This window comes from Ursus americanus, chromosome 8 (genome assembly GCF_024610735.1).
Source record: "Ursus americanus isolate L20-20 chromosome 8, mUrsAme1.1.p, whole genome shotgun sequence".
Lineage (NCBI taxonomy): Eukaryota > Metazoa > Chordata > Mammalia > Carnivora > Ursidae > Ursus > Ursus americanus.
This window is the reverse complement of record NC_142134.1, coordinates 77228862-77246705: the sequence shown is the minus strand read 5'-3', so window position 1 is coordinate 77246705 and position 17844 is coordinate 77228862. Positions and strand designations below refer to the sequence as shown.

Sequence of the window (17844 nt, the reverse complement as noted above, 5' to 3'; positions counted from 1 at the left end):
ATCTGATATCGGGTATCTATTAAGGTACACAGAACACACAGTTAAGAACTTATTTACCTGGCCCCAGCAATGAAGATGTGGTCATTAAATACTGGACCTTTTCCAATCTGCTTTTAAGTATCATCGATATGGTGTGTGAGTAGTGCCATTAAAAATATCAGGGGAAAAAGGCTGAAAGGATTTCAGATCCAAATACAAAGACCCTGAAACCATCAAAGGGGAAACCGGATCTGACCTGAACATACTACCTATGGAAACCCTGGAATCGCTGTGATGCTCCGGGGAATATTCAGTTACAAGGGAGACCCAGCACTGACCTTTTCGCAAGGAGACAATCAACAGAAGACTGTATTTGATAGGAGGAATTCACTTCCTGTTGACAAGGCTTCTAACCCTGTACAAGAGAGAAAAGAGGGGAGGGCAAAGACCTCAGCTGGCTTTGAATTGATGAACCCTGGTTCTTGAGGAGTCTGAAAAGAAGAAGAAAAAACAAAACCAAACAAAAAAGGAAGTATTGTGTAGAAAGGCCATATGATCTGCCCAGCTGTTACATCCTTTGCTCCTACGAGTTTGCTAGAAAGGCTGAAGGAATAACAGAAGCCAACCAGCAGAAACTTGACATTCTTCTCCTGAATATTTATTACATCTCTTCTGCAAATATTCACGACATATAGGAGATAACAGAGTGCCTACTAATTCAAATGTTACTTCCTGGGTGGTTTTCTGGGCTATCCACCCCTGTATTCAATCCACCTCAAGCCACTCTCCCTGCTGCCCACACTCCCGGCAGAGCACACTGCCCTTTATTTGGTGCCCCCAGAACCCCACATACAGTATTTCTATTATGGCTCTGTATTGAAATCGACTCCTCCACTAGATTCTAACTCATCTCTGTCCCCAGCAGGATACAGCTGCTCAGAAAATGCTGCCTGAATTAATAAAAACGCTTCTGTACATTTATAAACACTGCACGACACTGTAGTAGGTCTCTGCGGTCATCTTTGGTCCAGGAGCCCCTCAACCGCAACATCATGACTTATTCATCTTTATCTCCATTGCCGAGCACGGTGCCTAACAGTGCCCAGCAAACAGCAGGTGCTCAGTAATCATGTTTCAATGGTTAAGCACAAAATTTCTCAACACGTGATGCGTAGGGAGGGGTAGGAGAGTAATAAACAGGACTACTGATGGAGGAAAGCTTGTGAATTAGTGACCCAGTCTTTTCTGGTTGATGAGCGCGATGGGAATCTGCAGTTCTCTGGGCAAGTACAAATTTGGCTCCCACGTTTCTGGCGGGAGCAATTTCTCACGAGTCAGAAGGAGGGGGCTAACATGAACCACACAGGGATGCTCCCCACTTAAACCCCACAACAGATCCATGGCATAGGCAGGTATAACCCCCGTGGTGCCGAGGACGATACAGGCCCAGAGAGGTTTATCTCTTGCCCAAGCCCATCCAAGCCGAAGGGGCCCCCGCCCGAGGCTGGGCAGCAGGCTCCAAGAACTGGCCCGCTGGCCTTTCCTTCTCCTGGGGCTGCTTTTGGCCCTTTAAGTCTAGCTGGGAGACTCCTGAAAAGGAGGACCAGAAAAGAAACCGGGGTGCTAAGATGCTTTGGGCACAGGGGACTCAGAGGAGGCTCTGGCCACAAAAAGCCGAGGGAAAGAGGCGGCGCCGCTTAGCCTGGCAGGCAGTCTGCGGCATTGGTAAACTTGGTCCCTCTGGGCTTCCGTAGGTCCGAATCCACTTGGGATATCTTCGGCGGGGGCAGGATCAGTGTTTTGAAATTCAAATCATGTTTGCAAGGTCGAACTTGGAGGTTGCGAAGCCAACCCCAGCCTAGATGCTCGCCAACTAAAACCGCGAAGACCACATAATCCCCACCCCTCACAGTAGCAGACACCTCTGTCGGGGATGCGATGGCGGAAGTTCCTGTGGTTGCGTCACTTCCGTCGCGTTTCTGGGCAGTGCCAAGATGGATGCTCCGCGAGCCCGGGAGCAGCTCCGGCGGCGATACCTGTTCCCGCCGGACACCGAGGCCCCGCTGGACAGCGAGGGCTACGCCGGGCCGGGTGAGGCGCTCCCCCGGGCGCGCCCCGAGCCGCGCCGAGGTGGCCGGAGTCGAGGTGCCCGGAAACGGCCGGCTCCGCGGGCCTCCCGCAGCCCTGCCCTGACAGGAGGGATCGGGTTTCGTTTTTCAAGGCTTGCCGAGTAGTTTTGCAAGTCGGGTATTTAGCTTCATAAGATTCCTAGTGATCGAGTAGCCCCGCGCATCTTCATCCCAGCTGCGCTTCAGGATTCCCAGGAAAGCTGGTTTAACACCTGTTTGGTAATATCCATTAAAATAAAAATATCATCCGATTGTATTTCTAAGAATCTACCAAAAAATCATACTCATACCAAACCTCAGCATTGCTTGTAATAGCGAACGACTGAAAACATCTAATTGCCCATCAACAGAGAGCTGGTTAAATACATTTGGTTGTATTCATACTTGACACAGCAGGCAGACTTTTTTCTTTTTAACCAGTGCGAATAATTTTCAAAGGGAGGCGCAGGACAAAGGATGGTATGCCACCATTTGGGTACAAACCTGGTAACGTGTCCTATGTGTTCACCTGTAAATGCATAGACTATGGAAGAATTCATAGAAGTTGATATTGGTAATTGCTTGGTTGAAAACCTAGCGTTAAGGATAGGAGAAGGAGATTTTATTTTAGATCTTTCTGCCCGTATGTTGTAAATCATGTGCATTTATTACCCTTTTAAAAATAAACAGAAAACATCGTGCTCAGGCATGTGTATTTATAAATTTTGAGGCTATCTCCTGGAATTTGTATTATGAATACGCCTCCTGGGGCTTCTGATAGTTTGCTAAAGGTTGGGGACCTCAGATGTGTTCCAGTGGTTCTCATAAGAACTGAGAGAGAGGGCATGACAGTCATCTGGGGAACTTGTTAGAGATAACTCATCAGACCCAACCCCAGCCACCTTTCCTTTCAGATTGGGTCTCAAATGGAAGAAACTTGATTTGTCCATCACCTTCTAGACAGTACTGTGCCAAGACTAGACCTCCCGTGTGCTCTTGCCACTTTTGAGCTGCCTCAAAAGGTTGTGTTCATTTGCAATAATTAAAATACGTAGTTAAAAGTAGTATTTTGGGGGAAATTACAAGTCCATTTTGTGCTGTCTGCATTGTTCTTAATTAACAAGACTGCTTTCCTAGGCAATATATGAAACATAATACTAAAATTTTACACCACCAGATGGTGTCATTCTTTCCAAAAGATGATAATTGTAAATTTGATTTTAAAATTCATCTATAGGTAAAAAGTTGCCTATATTGAACATGTTTTATGGCAGTTGCCTATTAATTATTTCTGCATATATAAACTTATTTGGGTGGTTGTACAGAAGAAATTGGTACTCTGATTGGAGAGTTTTTGGAAAGCTCCAGGAAATTATTTTACCGGCTTAAAATAGGTGTTCTGTTTCCTCATAAATTTATGGTAACTTGATAAGTTAAATTCTCCCTTATTTGCAGAAGCCTCTACAGCTGTTGAAAAAAAGGAGAAACCTCTTCCAAGACTTAATATCCATTCTGGATTCTGGATTCTGGCATCTATTGTTGTGACCTACTACGTTGATTTCTTTAAAACCATTAAAGAAAACTTTCACACTAGTAGGTGAGAAAACTTTATTGCTTCATAAGCTAAGCACCGTCCTCTTATTTTTCATGTTCTGTTTTGTCAGTTGAATTTTGCTTAAAAGCTCTTACTCCTGCCAGGCACGTGTTGGAGGTACTAGTGATACAAAGGTGAATAAGAGAGTGTGTGCTTCGGACACGTACAGCAGGACGGTTGAGCCTGGAAAGTACTTCAGTGTGCCTTTCAGCACAGGTGTGTTGTAGGATGGCAAAGGTAGTGAATTTAAGAACCTAATCCATTTGTAGAAGATGGAAGAAGAAAGATTCTCCCTGGCTGTCTTTCTGAAGATAAAGCTCAGAAGCACTGGGAGGAGAGGGTGAGGACTGTGGTGGGCGAGAGCAGAGTCTCCGAGCTTGTTGGCAGACAGTGGTGACAGCTAACAAGGTAACTGCGGAAAGTGACTGAGTTAGAGTTTGTGTCACTCGAGGGAGGAGTTGGGAGCTGATGTCGAATCGTCAGTCATTCAGGAGGATTGGGATTTCTTTGGTATAATCTCAGGAGCTGTCATGGGGGACAAGGTTGTAAATCAGACCTGAGTCCTCACTGAACATGGGAGAGTGTTTTGGAGGCCCCCCCCCCTTAGCCGAACAAAGAGGGGGAGCTGTTGATGAGCGTTGGAGCTGGCATCGGGAGGGGGTGGTTTGCATAGGATGCGAGCACAGTTCTTGACAAGGAGCAGCGGGGCTAGAAGGGTGTGGGTAGGACTGTTTGATCCCATGTTATCTTCTCTTCAGTGGTCTTCAGGAAGAGCAGTGACTGCTGGAGGGAGAGCCAGGAGACGCATGCAGTCAGGAGAAAGGAGGCATGTGGGACTTTATTTAAACTGTTGGAGGGAAGAAGCTTGTTCTCTCCTCATTCCCATGAGCTGGTACTTTCCTTAAACACTCCCATCTTCCTGCCCTTTGCCCTTCTTGCTCCTTCCCTGGCTGAGTTTGAGTTGAAGAACCAGACATGGGTCTCTCAGCACCCTCTTTCTTAGGAGCCAGCTGCCCGTGGGAAGCACATGGGCATCTGCTTTTCTCTGCCATGATTTCTGGGGGCAGCCCCGACATGCGAGGGTCTCTAGGTTTTCACAGCTTGGAGCCTGACAGGTGTGTCTGGTCACCAGAGCCATCTTCCCGTAGCTCTGTCAGTAAAAAAAAAAAGCGGACAGTCGACCTCATCAGCCTGACTTGTTTGTGTCTCTCAGCTGGTTTAGAACCTGGCCAAGAGATAGTGGTTACTTTGCACACTAGCAATGGCCGCTGTCTCTGTTATTCACATATGTCATGAGAGCCGAGATGTGTTCAGCTGTGGTGACGGTGATGAATAAGGCACATTTCTAGCCCCTCACCAGTCCCTTCTGGGCCAGGCCAGATAAACCCGTCATGTGGTGTGTGCTGTGTGAGTTTATGCACAGGATTTACGTCTTTGTCTCCTTACATTAAGTATTCTCACTAGTTTAGGAATCTGGTGAGGTAAGGGATAATTGGTTACACGTAAAAGGTGCTGGGGGCACCAGCAGGAGTAAGTCGAATGCCCAGGAGCACACGCGATCATGTGGCAGAGCCAGGACTTGGAATCCGGAGCCAGGCCTTGGAGCAGGAGAAGGAAGTAGAAGTTGCAGTCCTGGCCTCAAAAAAGTGTCCCCTTAGAGCAAAAAGACCTGAACGGATACTCAAAGGCTGAGGGTTTTGAGTAGCGCTGGATTCTTGCCGAGGGCCTCAGTAAGCAGTGGGGAGTTGGAGCAGCCGTGGGATGAGAGCAGTACCCAAGAGAGAGTGCGCGCCGCGATCTGCTTTCTTGCAGATGGTTATTCCTCTGATAGCAGAGGTCATTGCTTATTTCTTGCCCAGCTTTTAGCCCAAGTTCAGAAGTTTGAGGCATTAGGGTTCTTTAAATCTATGCAAGGTTAGGGGCGCCTGGATGGCTCAGTCGGTTGAGTCTGACTCTTTCGGCTCAGGTCATGGTCTCAGGGTTGTTAAGATCGAGTCCTGCGTCGGGCTGTGTGCTGAGCATGGAGCCTGCTTAAGATTCTCTTTGCTCCCCCTTCCCACACACCACTGCCCCAGCTTGCATATGCTTTCTCTCTCTTTAAAAAAAAAATTAAATCTATGCAAGATTTAATTAATTAAATCTATGTAAGATTGTGTGTTCAAAGATGGGAGAGACAGGTCGACATTAAAGTGAAACATCACGATGCTTTGGAAACCCAGTTTTTAGGAAACTGCCGGTTGTGTGTAGGAACTGAGGAGCTGATTAAAACTACAATGAAAATTACCATTCCAGATGCCCGGGCTCTTCTTCAGACCCACCAAGCTGGAACCTGGGAGACTGGGGCGAGTTAGCTTCCTCTGGGAATGGTGCAGGGACTCTTGCTCAGCCAGGGCTGAGGGCCGCTGACTAGCAGTGTCATTTCAGTTCAGGCAGGTTCCATCCTCTGCCATATCGGGACCCCGTGGCCGTGCTAGGATTCCGTATGAAGTTAAAAGTGGACGAACAGGAGGATCCTGACCAAGCAAGGAGGTCACAGATTAACAGTGTTCCTCAGCCTTCGTTAGCATCTCCTAAGGAGCCTCTACAAGCCGTGTTGTTCCCGATTGCCCCTTACGTACTCCATGAATCTCTGCATGAAGCAGAAAGAGTAAGATTACTTCCTCACTTGAGGGGCAACGTCGCCCCTGTTGAGAATGCACACTCTAGCCGAAAAGAGGTCTTTGAAGACCTCTTTAAGAGGAACATAGAAATATTTTTCTTCACGGGTAACCTCAGTGGAATAGTGATGATTGCCGCTGGGCGTTAACTGTGTGGGAAGCACTTTTCTGAGCGACTGTGTGATTCTCACAGCTATTCCATGAGTCCTGGTAACGTTTCCAAAGCTCCGTGAGGTTAAGTACTTTGCCCAGAGCCACCAAGCGAGTCCTGCTGCAGCTGAGATCCAAACCCAGACCAGCTGATGGGAAAGGCTGTGCTCTCCCGCTTCTCATCATTAATCCCAGAACCCAGCGTCATAAAATGCCTTAGAGGAGTCTGGAACCTTGCCACGGTTGGAAGTACACTCACTGCCTGTGTGACTTGACTGTTCCAGGCACCCCCTCTCTCGTCCCCACGGAGAAGTGAAAGATAATGGGGACATTAGGAGACGGGAAAAGGGCTTCGTTCCCCAAATCTGGCCTCCTCCCCTGACCAGCAGAGGTTGAGGAGGCTGCCCTCACACGCAGAGTTGCTCTTGGGTAGAATGAGAAGTGAGAAAAAGCCACTGCCCCTCGGAGGGTTGGAGCTCTTCTCCAAATGGGTGTGTCTCCCCGAGAAACCTGTTGGGAGAGGCAGTTTGAAGAAACCGTCTTCCAAATTGATGGTCAGTATTCCCAGAAGCCCTCCTTGACTTGCAGGAGTTCACAGTCCCTGTTTCTTACTCTCACACTCAAATCCGCAGAAAGAGACAGAAAACTCCTGTCCCTCCCGCATCGTGAAAGCAGATGCGTCGCCGTGAGCTCCCTTGTGCTTTGCGTGGTGAGCAGCACACGCGTGTTTAAATCTGCACTTTCTTCCTGCTGCGCGTGCTGGCCGCCTCCTGTCTCACCCCGCCTCCCGGTAGATAGACGCCTGCTGAAAGCTGGGACTCAGGAGCTGGGCTCCCTCCGGGCCCCTTGCCCAGCTGCTACTCTCCGTCCAATCTGTTAGACTGTCCCTGAAAAGGTTTAAGACACGTGCTGCCTTGCTAAGTGCTGTCAACCCCGCTGTCACTTTTGTCTCTGCAGCTGGTTTGCCGTGGGCGGTGCCCTGCTGCTCGTCAGCCTGTCGATTGCGTGTTACTGCATCCTCTACCTGGAGTGGTGCCGTGGGATTGAGGATTACGACGTCAGGTATCCCACCCTGATACCCGTTACGACTGCTACTTTTATTGCGGCCGGGATTTGGTAAGTTGACTTTGAAGTGACTCACAAGAATAAAACGGTGTCTGATCGGTGGTCATGTATGTGGTACAAAACTTAAAGGAAAGGAGTAACGGGAAAATGGCCTCCTGTCATTGCTGGTCTAGGAGTCCCTTTCCAGTAGGATCTTTCTTTACGTATTTAGCGATTTAATACACAAATGGTGACGTGCCGCATATAGTCTGCATTTTGCTTTTTCAGTCATTTTCACTGTGAAATCTAATACACACAGAAAGTGGAAAAACCTAAATTTTACAGTTGAACAAGTTAAGAGATGCGTTGGCGAAAGCCCACTCAGGTCAAGAGGGAGAACGAGCCAGTCCCGGAATCCCTTTCTGTCCCCCCGCTTCCTCCCCAGGCGCCGTCCTTCCTGCCCAGGGACAGACACTGCCCTGATCTGTGTGGGACTTGATTTCTTTTGCATCTCTTGGATACTCTATTTTTGTTTTGTCTGTTTTTGAACTTTATAGAAATGGATTCATATATTGTGTATTCTTTTACCTTTGGCTGTTTACACACAATATTACGTGTGCTGTTTATTACTCTCACGCTCAAAACTTCAGAAACAAATGGAAAGCTGCCGTCTTTCCTGTATCGGGAAAGAAACCATGTCTCCATGAGCGCAGTTGTGGTTTGGACGGGGCTTTGTGGGGTGTGTGCAAAGCCGCACTTTGGCTCCTGCCGTGTGTCTCAGTCTCGGCCCGTCTCAGCCCATGTCATGTTGGCTCTGCATCGTGTATCACGGCTGCTCGCTGCGGGGTGGCACTCTGGCCTGTCGCAGAATCCCCCTTTATCGACTCTACTGTCGATGGCATTTGGACTGTTTCCAGCTTGGTGTTACTAAGGGTGCTGTTAACATTGTGGAACAGGACTCTCATGCGCACGTGCACACGTGTGTTGGGTGTGCGTCTGCTCACACGTGTACGTACACGTCTCTAGAGGCGAAGTTGCTGCCTTACAGGTTGTACACACCCCAGTTTCAGTAAATACGCCACCGCTTTTCCAAAGTGACCGTTCATTTTTTTTTAATGGAGCCGTATAGTTGCTAATTCTTCCATCTGGGTCCGTACAGATGTGCCTTATTGTTTTGAATTGTTACATAGTTACCATTACAGAGACATAACCAGGATTTCTTTAACCCGCTCTCTTGTTGGATTTAGAGTTGTTCTTACTGTTTTGCTGCTATAAAAACACCATAGTGTCCTCCTTTTTCATAGTTATTCGATGAAAAACATTGATTTTTTTTAATGTGTATAAAAGTATACTTGCTTACGAAAGAAAAATCTATTACAGAAAAACACAAAGGAAATAAATCACCATGATCCTGCCAGGCGGAGAGAAAAACTACTCTTTATATGTTGTGTATATCCCTGTAGCTTTTTTCCTCTTTCTGTGTTAATTGAATTTTGATTTTGGAAAAACCATATACTTTCGTGCACGTTCAGTTTAAATGCATGTTTTTTATGATGAATTTTCTGTAGTTGAAGTTTAAGGGCATTGACACGTATTACCTTGTGATGTGGACATGACTAACCCTCCAGTGACGTGGGTGGACAGGTGTGCTCTTTTATATTAGAAGAGTAAGATCCCCCCGGAAATGTTAGTTTTTAGAACAGTGGGATTATGGCTGTTTAAAGTTCTGTTTGTCAAACTCTTACACATTAAAATCTTAATTTAACTGACTATAGTTTTCACTAATTAACTTTTGCTTCTACAAATTCAGTCCATAAAAATCATTTGCACTTAGAAGCTGTCTCATTCTTGCCTTGGTGACAGGAGAATAGTGTTTTTCTCAATAGGAAATTTTTTTAATGTTTTTTTTTTTTAAGATTTTATTTATTAGAGAGAGAGAGGTAACAAGAGAGAGCACAAGTGGTGGGGGCGGGGAGAGGGAGAAGCAGGCTCCCCACTGAGCAGGGAGCCAGGCATGGGGCTCAATCCCTGGACCGAAGGCAGACACTTCACCAACAGAGCCGCCCGGGTGCCCCTCAGTAGGAAATTTAATAGCAACTTATAAGTGATTACTTTTTTCATTCTGTTTCTTTCTTTTTCTTTTTTTTTTTTTAAAGATTTTATTTATTTATTTGACAGAGAGAGACAGCCAGCGAGAGAGGGAACACAGGCAGGGGGAGTGGGAGAGGAAGAAGCAGGCTCCCAGCGGAGGAGCCTCATGTGGGGCTCGATCCCAGAATGCTGGGATCACGCCCTGAGCCGAAGGCAGACGCTTAATGACTGAGCCACCCAGGCGCCCCTCATTCTGTTTCTAATAAAAAATTGAAACTGTTTTGACCATGATCGTTTGATGGCGTGTGGATCGGAAAAGCAGGCTGTAGCCATTGTCGTTTCTGCTCCATCGCAAGACACTGACTTTTAGACCCTCGGGTTCCTCTTGGGCAGCTCTGCGGGAGGACCGTCAGCGGTTCCAGTTCCAGGCTTTTGGGAGAGTTTGTGACATTTCCAGTATGGGCTCAGTCACATCTCCGAGAAACAGGACCTGCATAGAAAATTGCTGGCTAAGTGAACTTTCCCCAGCTGAGGAAGGAGTGGGTTCCCTCCATCTAGATCCCACCTCGGGACGTGTGCGTAGAATGCAGCCGGAGAGGCTAACCATGTGCGTTTGTCCTTTTCAGCTTCAACGTTGCTCTGTGGCACGTGTGGTCCGTCCTCACCCCGCTCGTGTTGTTTACCCAGTTTATGGGCGTTGTGATGCTTATCTCACTCCTTGGATGATTTCTAAAGGTAGGAGCTCTGGACTGGGATTTCTGCTATTGAACTCATTGGAACAGTGTCTTTTACGACGGTTTTCAGGTGGCAGCCCAGCACTAGCAGACTGCTTAGCACCTGTTCATTCACTGAGCTCTGAGATAAAAGGGACTGAGACCCCTTCCCTTTTGCATACTGTCGTTCTGCACGACTGCTGCTTAGATAAGGCCCCGCCCCTCAGAGATGTCACCAAGACAGTATTCACACCTGCCAGTGTAGAGAGGTTCACACAGTAGAGCATTTTCTCCTGAGGCCGGCTTCGCCAGCTGATACACACGTGACGGCGGGCTAGATTGCTCTGACAGGACGGCAACGTAGGAAGGACAGGCGCTCTAATCCACTCTGACTGTTCTGGCGGCTTCCTAACGGATGGCACGTCAGCCTTTTCCTCCCATGTTCCTTATAGAATTTCTTTCTCCCCACCGACAACTGCCCCCCTGGGCCCGCTGCGTTACATGGTGGGGTCTGTTTGTCGAGTATCAGACGCCCCGTTTATCACACAAACATGTCCTCAGAGCACTCCCTCTACGTGCTGAGGGACACGGTGAAAAAGACCAAGGCAGCCCGTCCCTTCACGTTGCTTACTTCAGGGCCTGGAGGAGATGTACTTGGTGCCTCAGTTTACAGGCGTGAAAAAAGGCCCAGAGAAGTAAAAGTCAGTATACACTAAGTAAATGATTGGGGTGCTAAAGAAAACTGGTTTCTGCTAACAGCACGTGCTTCCTTTGGAGTTTTATTTTCTCTTTTTAAAGATTTTATTTATTTGAGAGAGAGAGAGAGCGCACTAGTGGGAGGAGCAGCAGGCAGAGGGAGAAGCAGGCTTCCTGCTGAGCGTGGAGCCTGGTGCGGGGCTCAGTCCCAGGACCCCAGGATCATGACCTGGGCCGAAGGCAGGCCCGCCACCGGCTGACCCACCCAGGCGCCCTCCCTTTGGCGTTTTAAAGGAGAGTCACTATATCCACGTAAAGGAAAAACAGACGTGTCATCATGGCCAGGCTGCAAGTCGGCGCTGGCATGGCCGTGACCACGCTGGGGACTGGGGTGCAGTGTCCCCTCCACACGCTGTGCTGTGTCTGAGGCCACCTGGCCTCTGTCCCGCTTGAGGTGTGTCTCCACGAGACATCACCTCACCTGGCCACGTGTCCCGCCTCTCCCCTTCCCCCTGATGTCCTTATGTTTTTGGCTGTTCAGTTTTAACTTCCCGCTGCCGTGGATTTGTATCTGGTAACAGAGGGCCAGAGATGTGGGCATGGGGGTAAACTGTGCTGCTAACGACAGATCCAGCAGCTAAAGATAGAATGTCTCCCGTAGGCTATCAGTGCTCGTTTCCTTTCAGGTTTTAGAGCGTATCCCTGTGATCACTTCCACCTCCAGCCGGCGGGAAGCACCGCAGATGTAATGGAAATGCTACAGTGTGCTTTTGCGTCTAGAGAGTGAGTGGTTTCCTGGGAAAAATTATAACTTTGCAGTCTGGTTGGAATCAGAATAAATTTGAGCTCATTTGCCTATTCTTAATAATTACTGGATTGTTCAAATTCAAAATAGAAATATTCTGTTCAAAGTAGAAGTAATTAGTTTGCAGTGTTAGTCTGTTTGAATCATTGAAGAAAGTATGGGTGTAAATATTTAAGCAGCGTTTCATCATAGGTACATGATGTCCTCCCAAAATTGCAGATGAACTGTTCACTCTTTGCTTGTGTACGATCACTGGGTGTATATGAAGGAATGATCGTGTCCTGTGCCTTTAACCCAGCTTCAGCAATTACTATATATCTCATTTTTATAATAGTCCTGTTAGGTGAGAGGACCAATTAAAAGCATTTTATGTGTTCCTGTCGCTTTAGATTTTATCATGTGTAAATTACTGGGTTTCTAGCATTTGTTTAACATAAGCACTTTTAATCATTTTTAAGTATGTATAATTTTTTCCTTAATGTTTAAATAAAATATTTTTATAACTTTATTGTGGGTTTTCTTACTACAGATTTGGAAAGTTTGTTTTTAGCTATTAGCACTTGGAGTTAACTAAAGGAATAGGGCTTCTTAGAGTCTACTCTGCTCTTCGAAGACCTCAGGAAGACCCTGTTCACACTTTCAGATGCAAATATGTTCAAGTTAAACCCAAACATCGGAGGCGTCACCCCACCCCCTCGAACGGGACTTCTGCTGATGGGGGGATTCAGTCACCACCTGTGTCTGGCCTGGATCCCACCCTGTACCTACCAGTACCGGACCTTGAGTAGTAATCTTTCTCCAGCTGTGAAGTGGGAACGATATCTGTTTTGTAGCGTGTGGATAATAGGAATAATGTTTACAAAACACCTGTTACAGTGCCTGGTACACAGTAGGTTTCTGGTACACAGTAGGCATGCACTCCATTCATGGTAATGGAAAGAATGAAAGACCAAGTAGATCCAGGATCAGGAATGGGAAAACGGCGGGCATGATCAGTGAGCAGAATCGAGCCCAGTCTGGGTACACACACCTGAGAGTTTCATTACAAGTCAGGAGCAAGGTCAGACAGAGGTCAGAGTCAGGGAACCACGTCAGTCAGTGATGTGGGGGGTCCAGTGCAGGGTTGCGGGTGCAAACCCTGGAAGTTACGATGAGAGTGGGTAAGGGGCAGGCGGGGCTAGGTAGGGGGAGAGGGGTAGGGGGCTGCCTGATCACGTTCACCACAAATCCCAAAAATGCCGGGGTGTAAGGAAACCAGAGATAAGCGAATGTAACCAGAGCACCTCGTTTGTCTTAAATATCAGAGGTGAGATATTCAAAGGAGAAGTAATCATGGTGCTCTCGGTGGTGACGTCGAGAAGACTGAAGTTCCCTGGTTGGTCTTCTATAAAATACCGACCATAAAATCCCTCAGGGCCAACCCATTTGGGACCCCTCTCACTCGAGAGAGCTTTTTCTTTCCTTTCTGTTCCCACCTTCACTTCATATACTTTCGCTTCACCCTTTTGTGTCCATGAGATTCATTCTTTGACTCCGTGAGACAAGAACCCTGTAACAAGAGCGTTGGTTCCGACCAACTGGGGGCGGGAGGGGGGCGCAAAGGACAGCACCCTGGTGACAGCACCCCAAAGTTCTGTGTCCAGAGAGAGTCTGCAAGAAAACACCTGTCCTTCTCCCTCGCCCCCCCATCCTCCATCTCTTATCGCAGAGTGTAGTTCTAGTTGGATAGAAATCTGAGGCTGGGATTTTCTGTTTGTAGTTCGTCGAAACCCAGTTAGCAAAATGCTGATGTGGCCACCTCAGATGGTAAGATGACCCTGTTAGTTGCAAAGAGACACTTTAATGCATTTTTAAAAACTGGATCATGCCTGGTCCCTGTTTCTGTTCAACAGCTGCCATGTATGTTATTTATGGGTCTTTCCCTGTTATTATAACTACTAAATAAACAAAAATGGTATCAGGCTATCCTGTCAGTGCTTCTAAACAAGCCTGTGGGAGGAGCACCACTCTTCAGAGTAAAGAGTAAGTGAACACTTGCTAATCTCTACCATGAGGGCCAGGGATATGGTAGAAACACGCGTGTGCTCTTAAAAATGTCCCTGACCCTTTGGGGCGTCTGGGTGGCTCAGCTGCTTGAGCTTCTGACTCTTGGTTGCGTGGGGCTGTTGGTTTGGGCTCAGGTCATGATCTCTGGGTCAGGAGATAGAGCCCCACATCCGGCTGTGTGCTCTGCGTGGAGTCTGCCTGTCCCTCTCCCTCCCCTGCTGCCTGCCCCCCAATAAGTAAGATCTTTTAAAAATTAAAAAATGTCCTTGACCCTGACCATCCCGAGTGTCAAGTCCAGGTTTTCGACCCGGCTTGCACACTCGTTGCCCAGGCCAGCTGCTCCGAGGTTGTGCTTCGGTTGGTGAGCAGGGCTATTCTGTGTGAAGCCTTCTCCAGGCGATTCTAATGTCAGGCCAGGTCAAGAACTCTCCTGGTCCACTCAGTGTTGGGAGAGATCTCTCTGCAGAAGCTAGATCCTTCAAATTAGCAGGGAACATAGAGATAATGGAATCTAACTTTGTCGCTAAGGTGAAAACCAGACTGAGACTCCCCACCCCTCCTCAACCCCACAGTCTGTGTCTGGGACCCAGCTTGGGAGATGGTGGACTTTCTAAGAGACTAACAGGATTTAAGACCCTGGCTCTGTCGGGGCACTCGGGTTTTATGCACCAAAAAAAAAAGTCTCTTAAGCCAGAGAGGCACTGGAAGGGCCTGGGGGAAGCTGAAGAGCCACGTCTCTGCAGGTGGGCTCGCTTGGGGGAGGGGCTGGGGCTAGGACTGGAGTTACACCTCTGCTGCCCAGTCTGGATAAATGCCCTCCACTTAGAGAGGTTTTTTGTTTTTCTTTTTAATTTATTTTTTAAAGATATTATGCGTCTATCTGAGAGAAAGCACAAGTGGGGGGAGGAACAGAGGCAAAGGGAGAAGCAGACTCCCCCATGAGCAGGGAGACTGACGTGGGGCTCGTTCCCAAGACCCTGAGATCAGGACCAGAGCTGAAGGCAGATGACCAACCGACTGAGCCACCCAGGCTCCCCAAATGCCCTCCACTTAAAAACATCTTTTTTTGAAAGAGTGATTCAGCTCAGTATTCCTTGAGGTGGGGAGGAGTTTGGTGGATTCTAGGAACATGGAATTCATAAAAGTAACTCAATGCAACAGCGACGGGACTGTTCTGCACACTGAGGACTGATTCCAAAGGAGCAGCATTGCAGATACTGGGCAGAGTATGGCGGGGAATTGAAGAGGAGAGCCGACCAAAGGAGGGACGGGTCCTAAGCGGGCTGCGAAGCCCTTCTCCCCAAGTCTCAGAATCAGCTCCCCAATTTGAGGACCATGATGCCCCCATTTGGGCGGAAGGGGGATAGGTAGCTGCTCTGTTTATAAAGCAGCTGCAGCTTTTGCAAACCTTTTAATACCTCACTTGGGGCGTATTCATTGTGCCTCGAGATGCTTCATTCCCACGTGCACACAGATCCGTTGTGCTGTTTTCCTTCTCTGAACACACACCCCGAGTCGGGTTCCCTCACGCTCCTGCAGTTATCGCCCATTTTCTCTGGTCCCCCTTACGGCACAACTCCACCAAAGGGTGCTCTGTGGTCACGATCTCCGCTTGTGCTCCTTGTTTTTTAAAAAGTGTATTATGGGAGCGCCTGGGTGGCTCAGTCATTAAGTGTCTGCCTTCAGCTCAGGGCGTGATCCCAGCATTCTGGGATTGAGCCCCATATCAGGCTCCTCAGCTGGGAGCCTGCTTCTTCCTCTCCCACTCCCCCTGCTTGTGTTCCTCTCTCGCTGGCTGTCTCTGTCAAATAAATAAAATCTTATTAAAAAAAAGTGTATTATGACTTGTGTTATGTTTGCAAAAGAGCATATATAACGTTCCCTTATGTTTACAATAAAGAAGAGTCAAAAAGGACCTCAGGAGCAGGGCTCCACCCGGCCCACACGCCTCCAATGGCAGGAGTGACCCCCAGTTCAGCCGCTGCTCCCCCACGGCCCCCCCGGCACTCACCTGAGCACCATGTCTCTCTCAGGGCCGTCCAGACTCTTCTCATAATCCCTTTATTCCTGTCACAGTGACCAGCACAAAAGGCCTGGTCCTCCCGGGGCACGTCTCCTCTCCACACACGTCTGTATGTTCCAGTCGTCTATTGCTACGTGACAAGCCACACTACACACTTAGGCTTAAAACCACCACCACAGTGAAGTCTGAGCAGGAATTCGCAAGAACACCTTGTTTGCACTCCACAGGGGGTGACTCAGCCGGCTGGCTGGCTGGTCCCCTTCCAAGGCCTCGGGGTTGGTGAGGTGGTGCTGGCTGCCGATTTCTCCCCGCATGGGCTTCCCACGTGGGGCAGCAGGGGTGTCCTCCCCACAGAGGAGTTCCAATCCACAGATGAGCTTGGGTACTCGTGTTCAGTTGCCGCTGTAACAAATTGCCACACACAGCCACTGAACACAACAGAAACTGATCATCTCACAGTCCGTCCTTCGAAGTCTGGAATGGGTGACAGGTGTTGGCCGGGCTGTGTCCTTTCTGGAAGCTCCAGGGGAGAGCCCATTTCCTGTACTTTCAGGTGGTTAGCAGAGTTCCAGTCCTTGCAGTCCTGGGACTAAGCTCCCCATTCTGAGCTGGCTGTCAGCGAGGCCGTTCCCAGCTCCTGGAGGCACCTGCATTTCTTGCCTCGTGGCCTCTCCCTCCATCTCCAAGCTTCACGTCTCTCCTGCCTCCTCTTCATCGCCATATTGCCCCGACCCCCTCTTCCAGCTTCCCCTTCTGCTGAAGGGCCTGTGTGATTACACCAGGCTCTCCTGGGCAACCCCAGATCCGCTCCCTGTTTTCAAGCCCTTAATTCATCTTCAGTGTTCCTTTGGCCTTGCAATGCAACAGTGCTGGAAGCTTCCAGGGAGCAGGGCGTGGACCTCTTTGGGACCATCGCTCTGCCCACCCCCGTGTCCCAGAGACAGGAGATAGAAGCTCCCATTTAAAGCATGACCTCAGGAACTGTTCAAATAGCGAGAGACCCCAGATTCAAGGGGACATAGCTTCGTCCATCCTAAAGGAGGAGGGTCAAGGAATGCGTGGGCCAGGTTTTAAAATTGCCACGGTCTCTGACCATGCATTCTGGATATTCCGCCTCCATGCAAAGCCAGCAATGCCCAGGAGCCTCATCCTGTGACGGCTCCAGTCACAGGCTTGCACTCCAGGGTCACAGCATCAAATCAACACAGGTGCAGGGGCCTCGAGCTGAACCCCGTTACCAGCAAGTTACCGGCCAATTACACACGGAACTTAGAGTGGTGAGGCAGGCATAGAGTACCCACCATAACACACCCATTCAAAAAGGGCTGAGCAAGGCACGCAGTCCCTGGTACCTAGAAATTCTGAAAGCCAGCTGGGCGCACGTGCCCCTCTCTTGATTAGGGACCAGGCTGCTTCCTAGGACTCTGTCAGAGCTTTAGGCGCTGCCCTGTGGGCCCTATTTCAGCCCCTGTGTCATCCTTCTCTGTAGGAGAACAGTTTGGAATTCAGCGACTTTCTCAGCCTGCTTCCTGTCCAGAAACGTTTTGAGGCCCCAGGGCTCTTCATTCTGCGCTGTCTGTCCTCTTCTGCCTGAGCTGGAGCAGCTTCCACCAGACGGTTTGCAAACAATGAGAGGTAGGAGGTCTTTTCTGTAGCATTTAAAGAAATCTTCACCTGCAGCTGGAGGGAGGACTAAGGACCGGGCTCAGGACCTCGTTGTGCGCAGAGTATCCCAGACGGCTGATTTCTCAGTCTGGGAAATCTCATCCACCAGAGTCAAGGCCTGGAGGGGAGGAGCACATCTTGAGAAATGGGCCCCTACCTACGGCATGCACCGGATGTCATCTGATCCACCCAACACAAGGTTGGGCACGCACAGCGGTCATCCATTGCCGAGTAGAAACGGTATCTGGACTTGAACTGGAGCGGGGCCGGAAA

The 17844-nt window shown here is 48.9% G+C and overlaps 1 protein-coding gene across 2 annotated transcripts; it reads left to right on the top strand.

The window, feature by feature from the left end:
- The first annotated feature begins 1910 nt into the window (after window positions 1-1910).
- TMEM128 (transmembrane protein 128) lies at window positions 1911-12040 on the top strand. Of its 2 annotated transcripts, none has more exons than XM_045771374.2 (5): window positions 1911-2070; window positions 3543-3684; window positions 7446-7604; window positions 10250-10358; window positions 11719-12040. In XM_045771374.2, the coding sequence occupies exons 1-4, from the start codon at window positions 1974-1976 to the stop codon at window positions 10347-10349; spliced, it is 498 nt and encodes a 165-aa protein (XP_045627330.2). In that variant the 5' UTR covers window positions 1911-1973; the 3' UTR covers window positions 10350-10358; window positions 11719-12040. The 2 variants fall into 2 exon arrangements, with proteins under 2 accessions (XP_045627330.2, XP_045627331.2); XM_045771375.2 differs by having other exon boundaries at window positions 1933-2070; window positions 3546-3684; window positions 11719-11986.
- Window positions 12041-17844: the final 5804 nt, after the last annotated feature.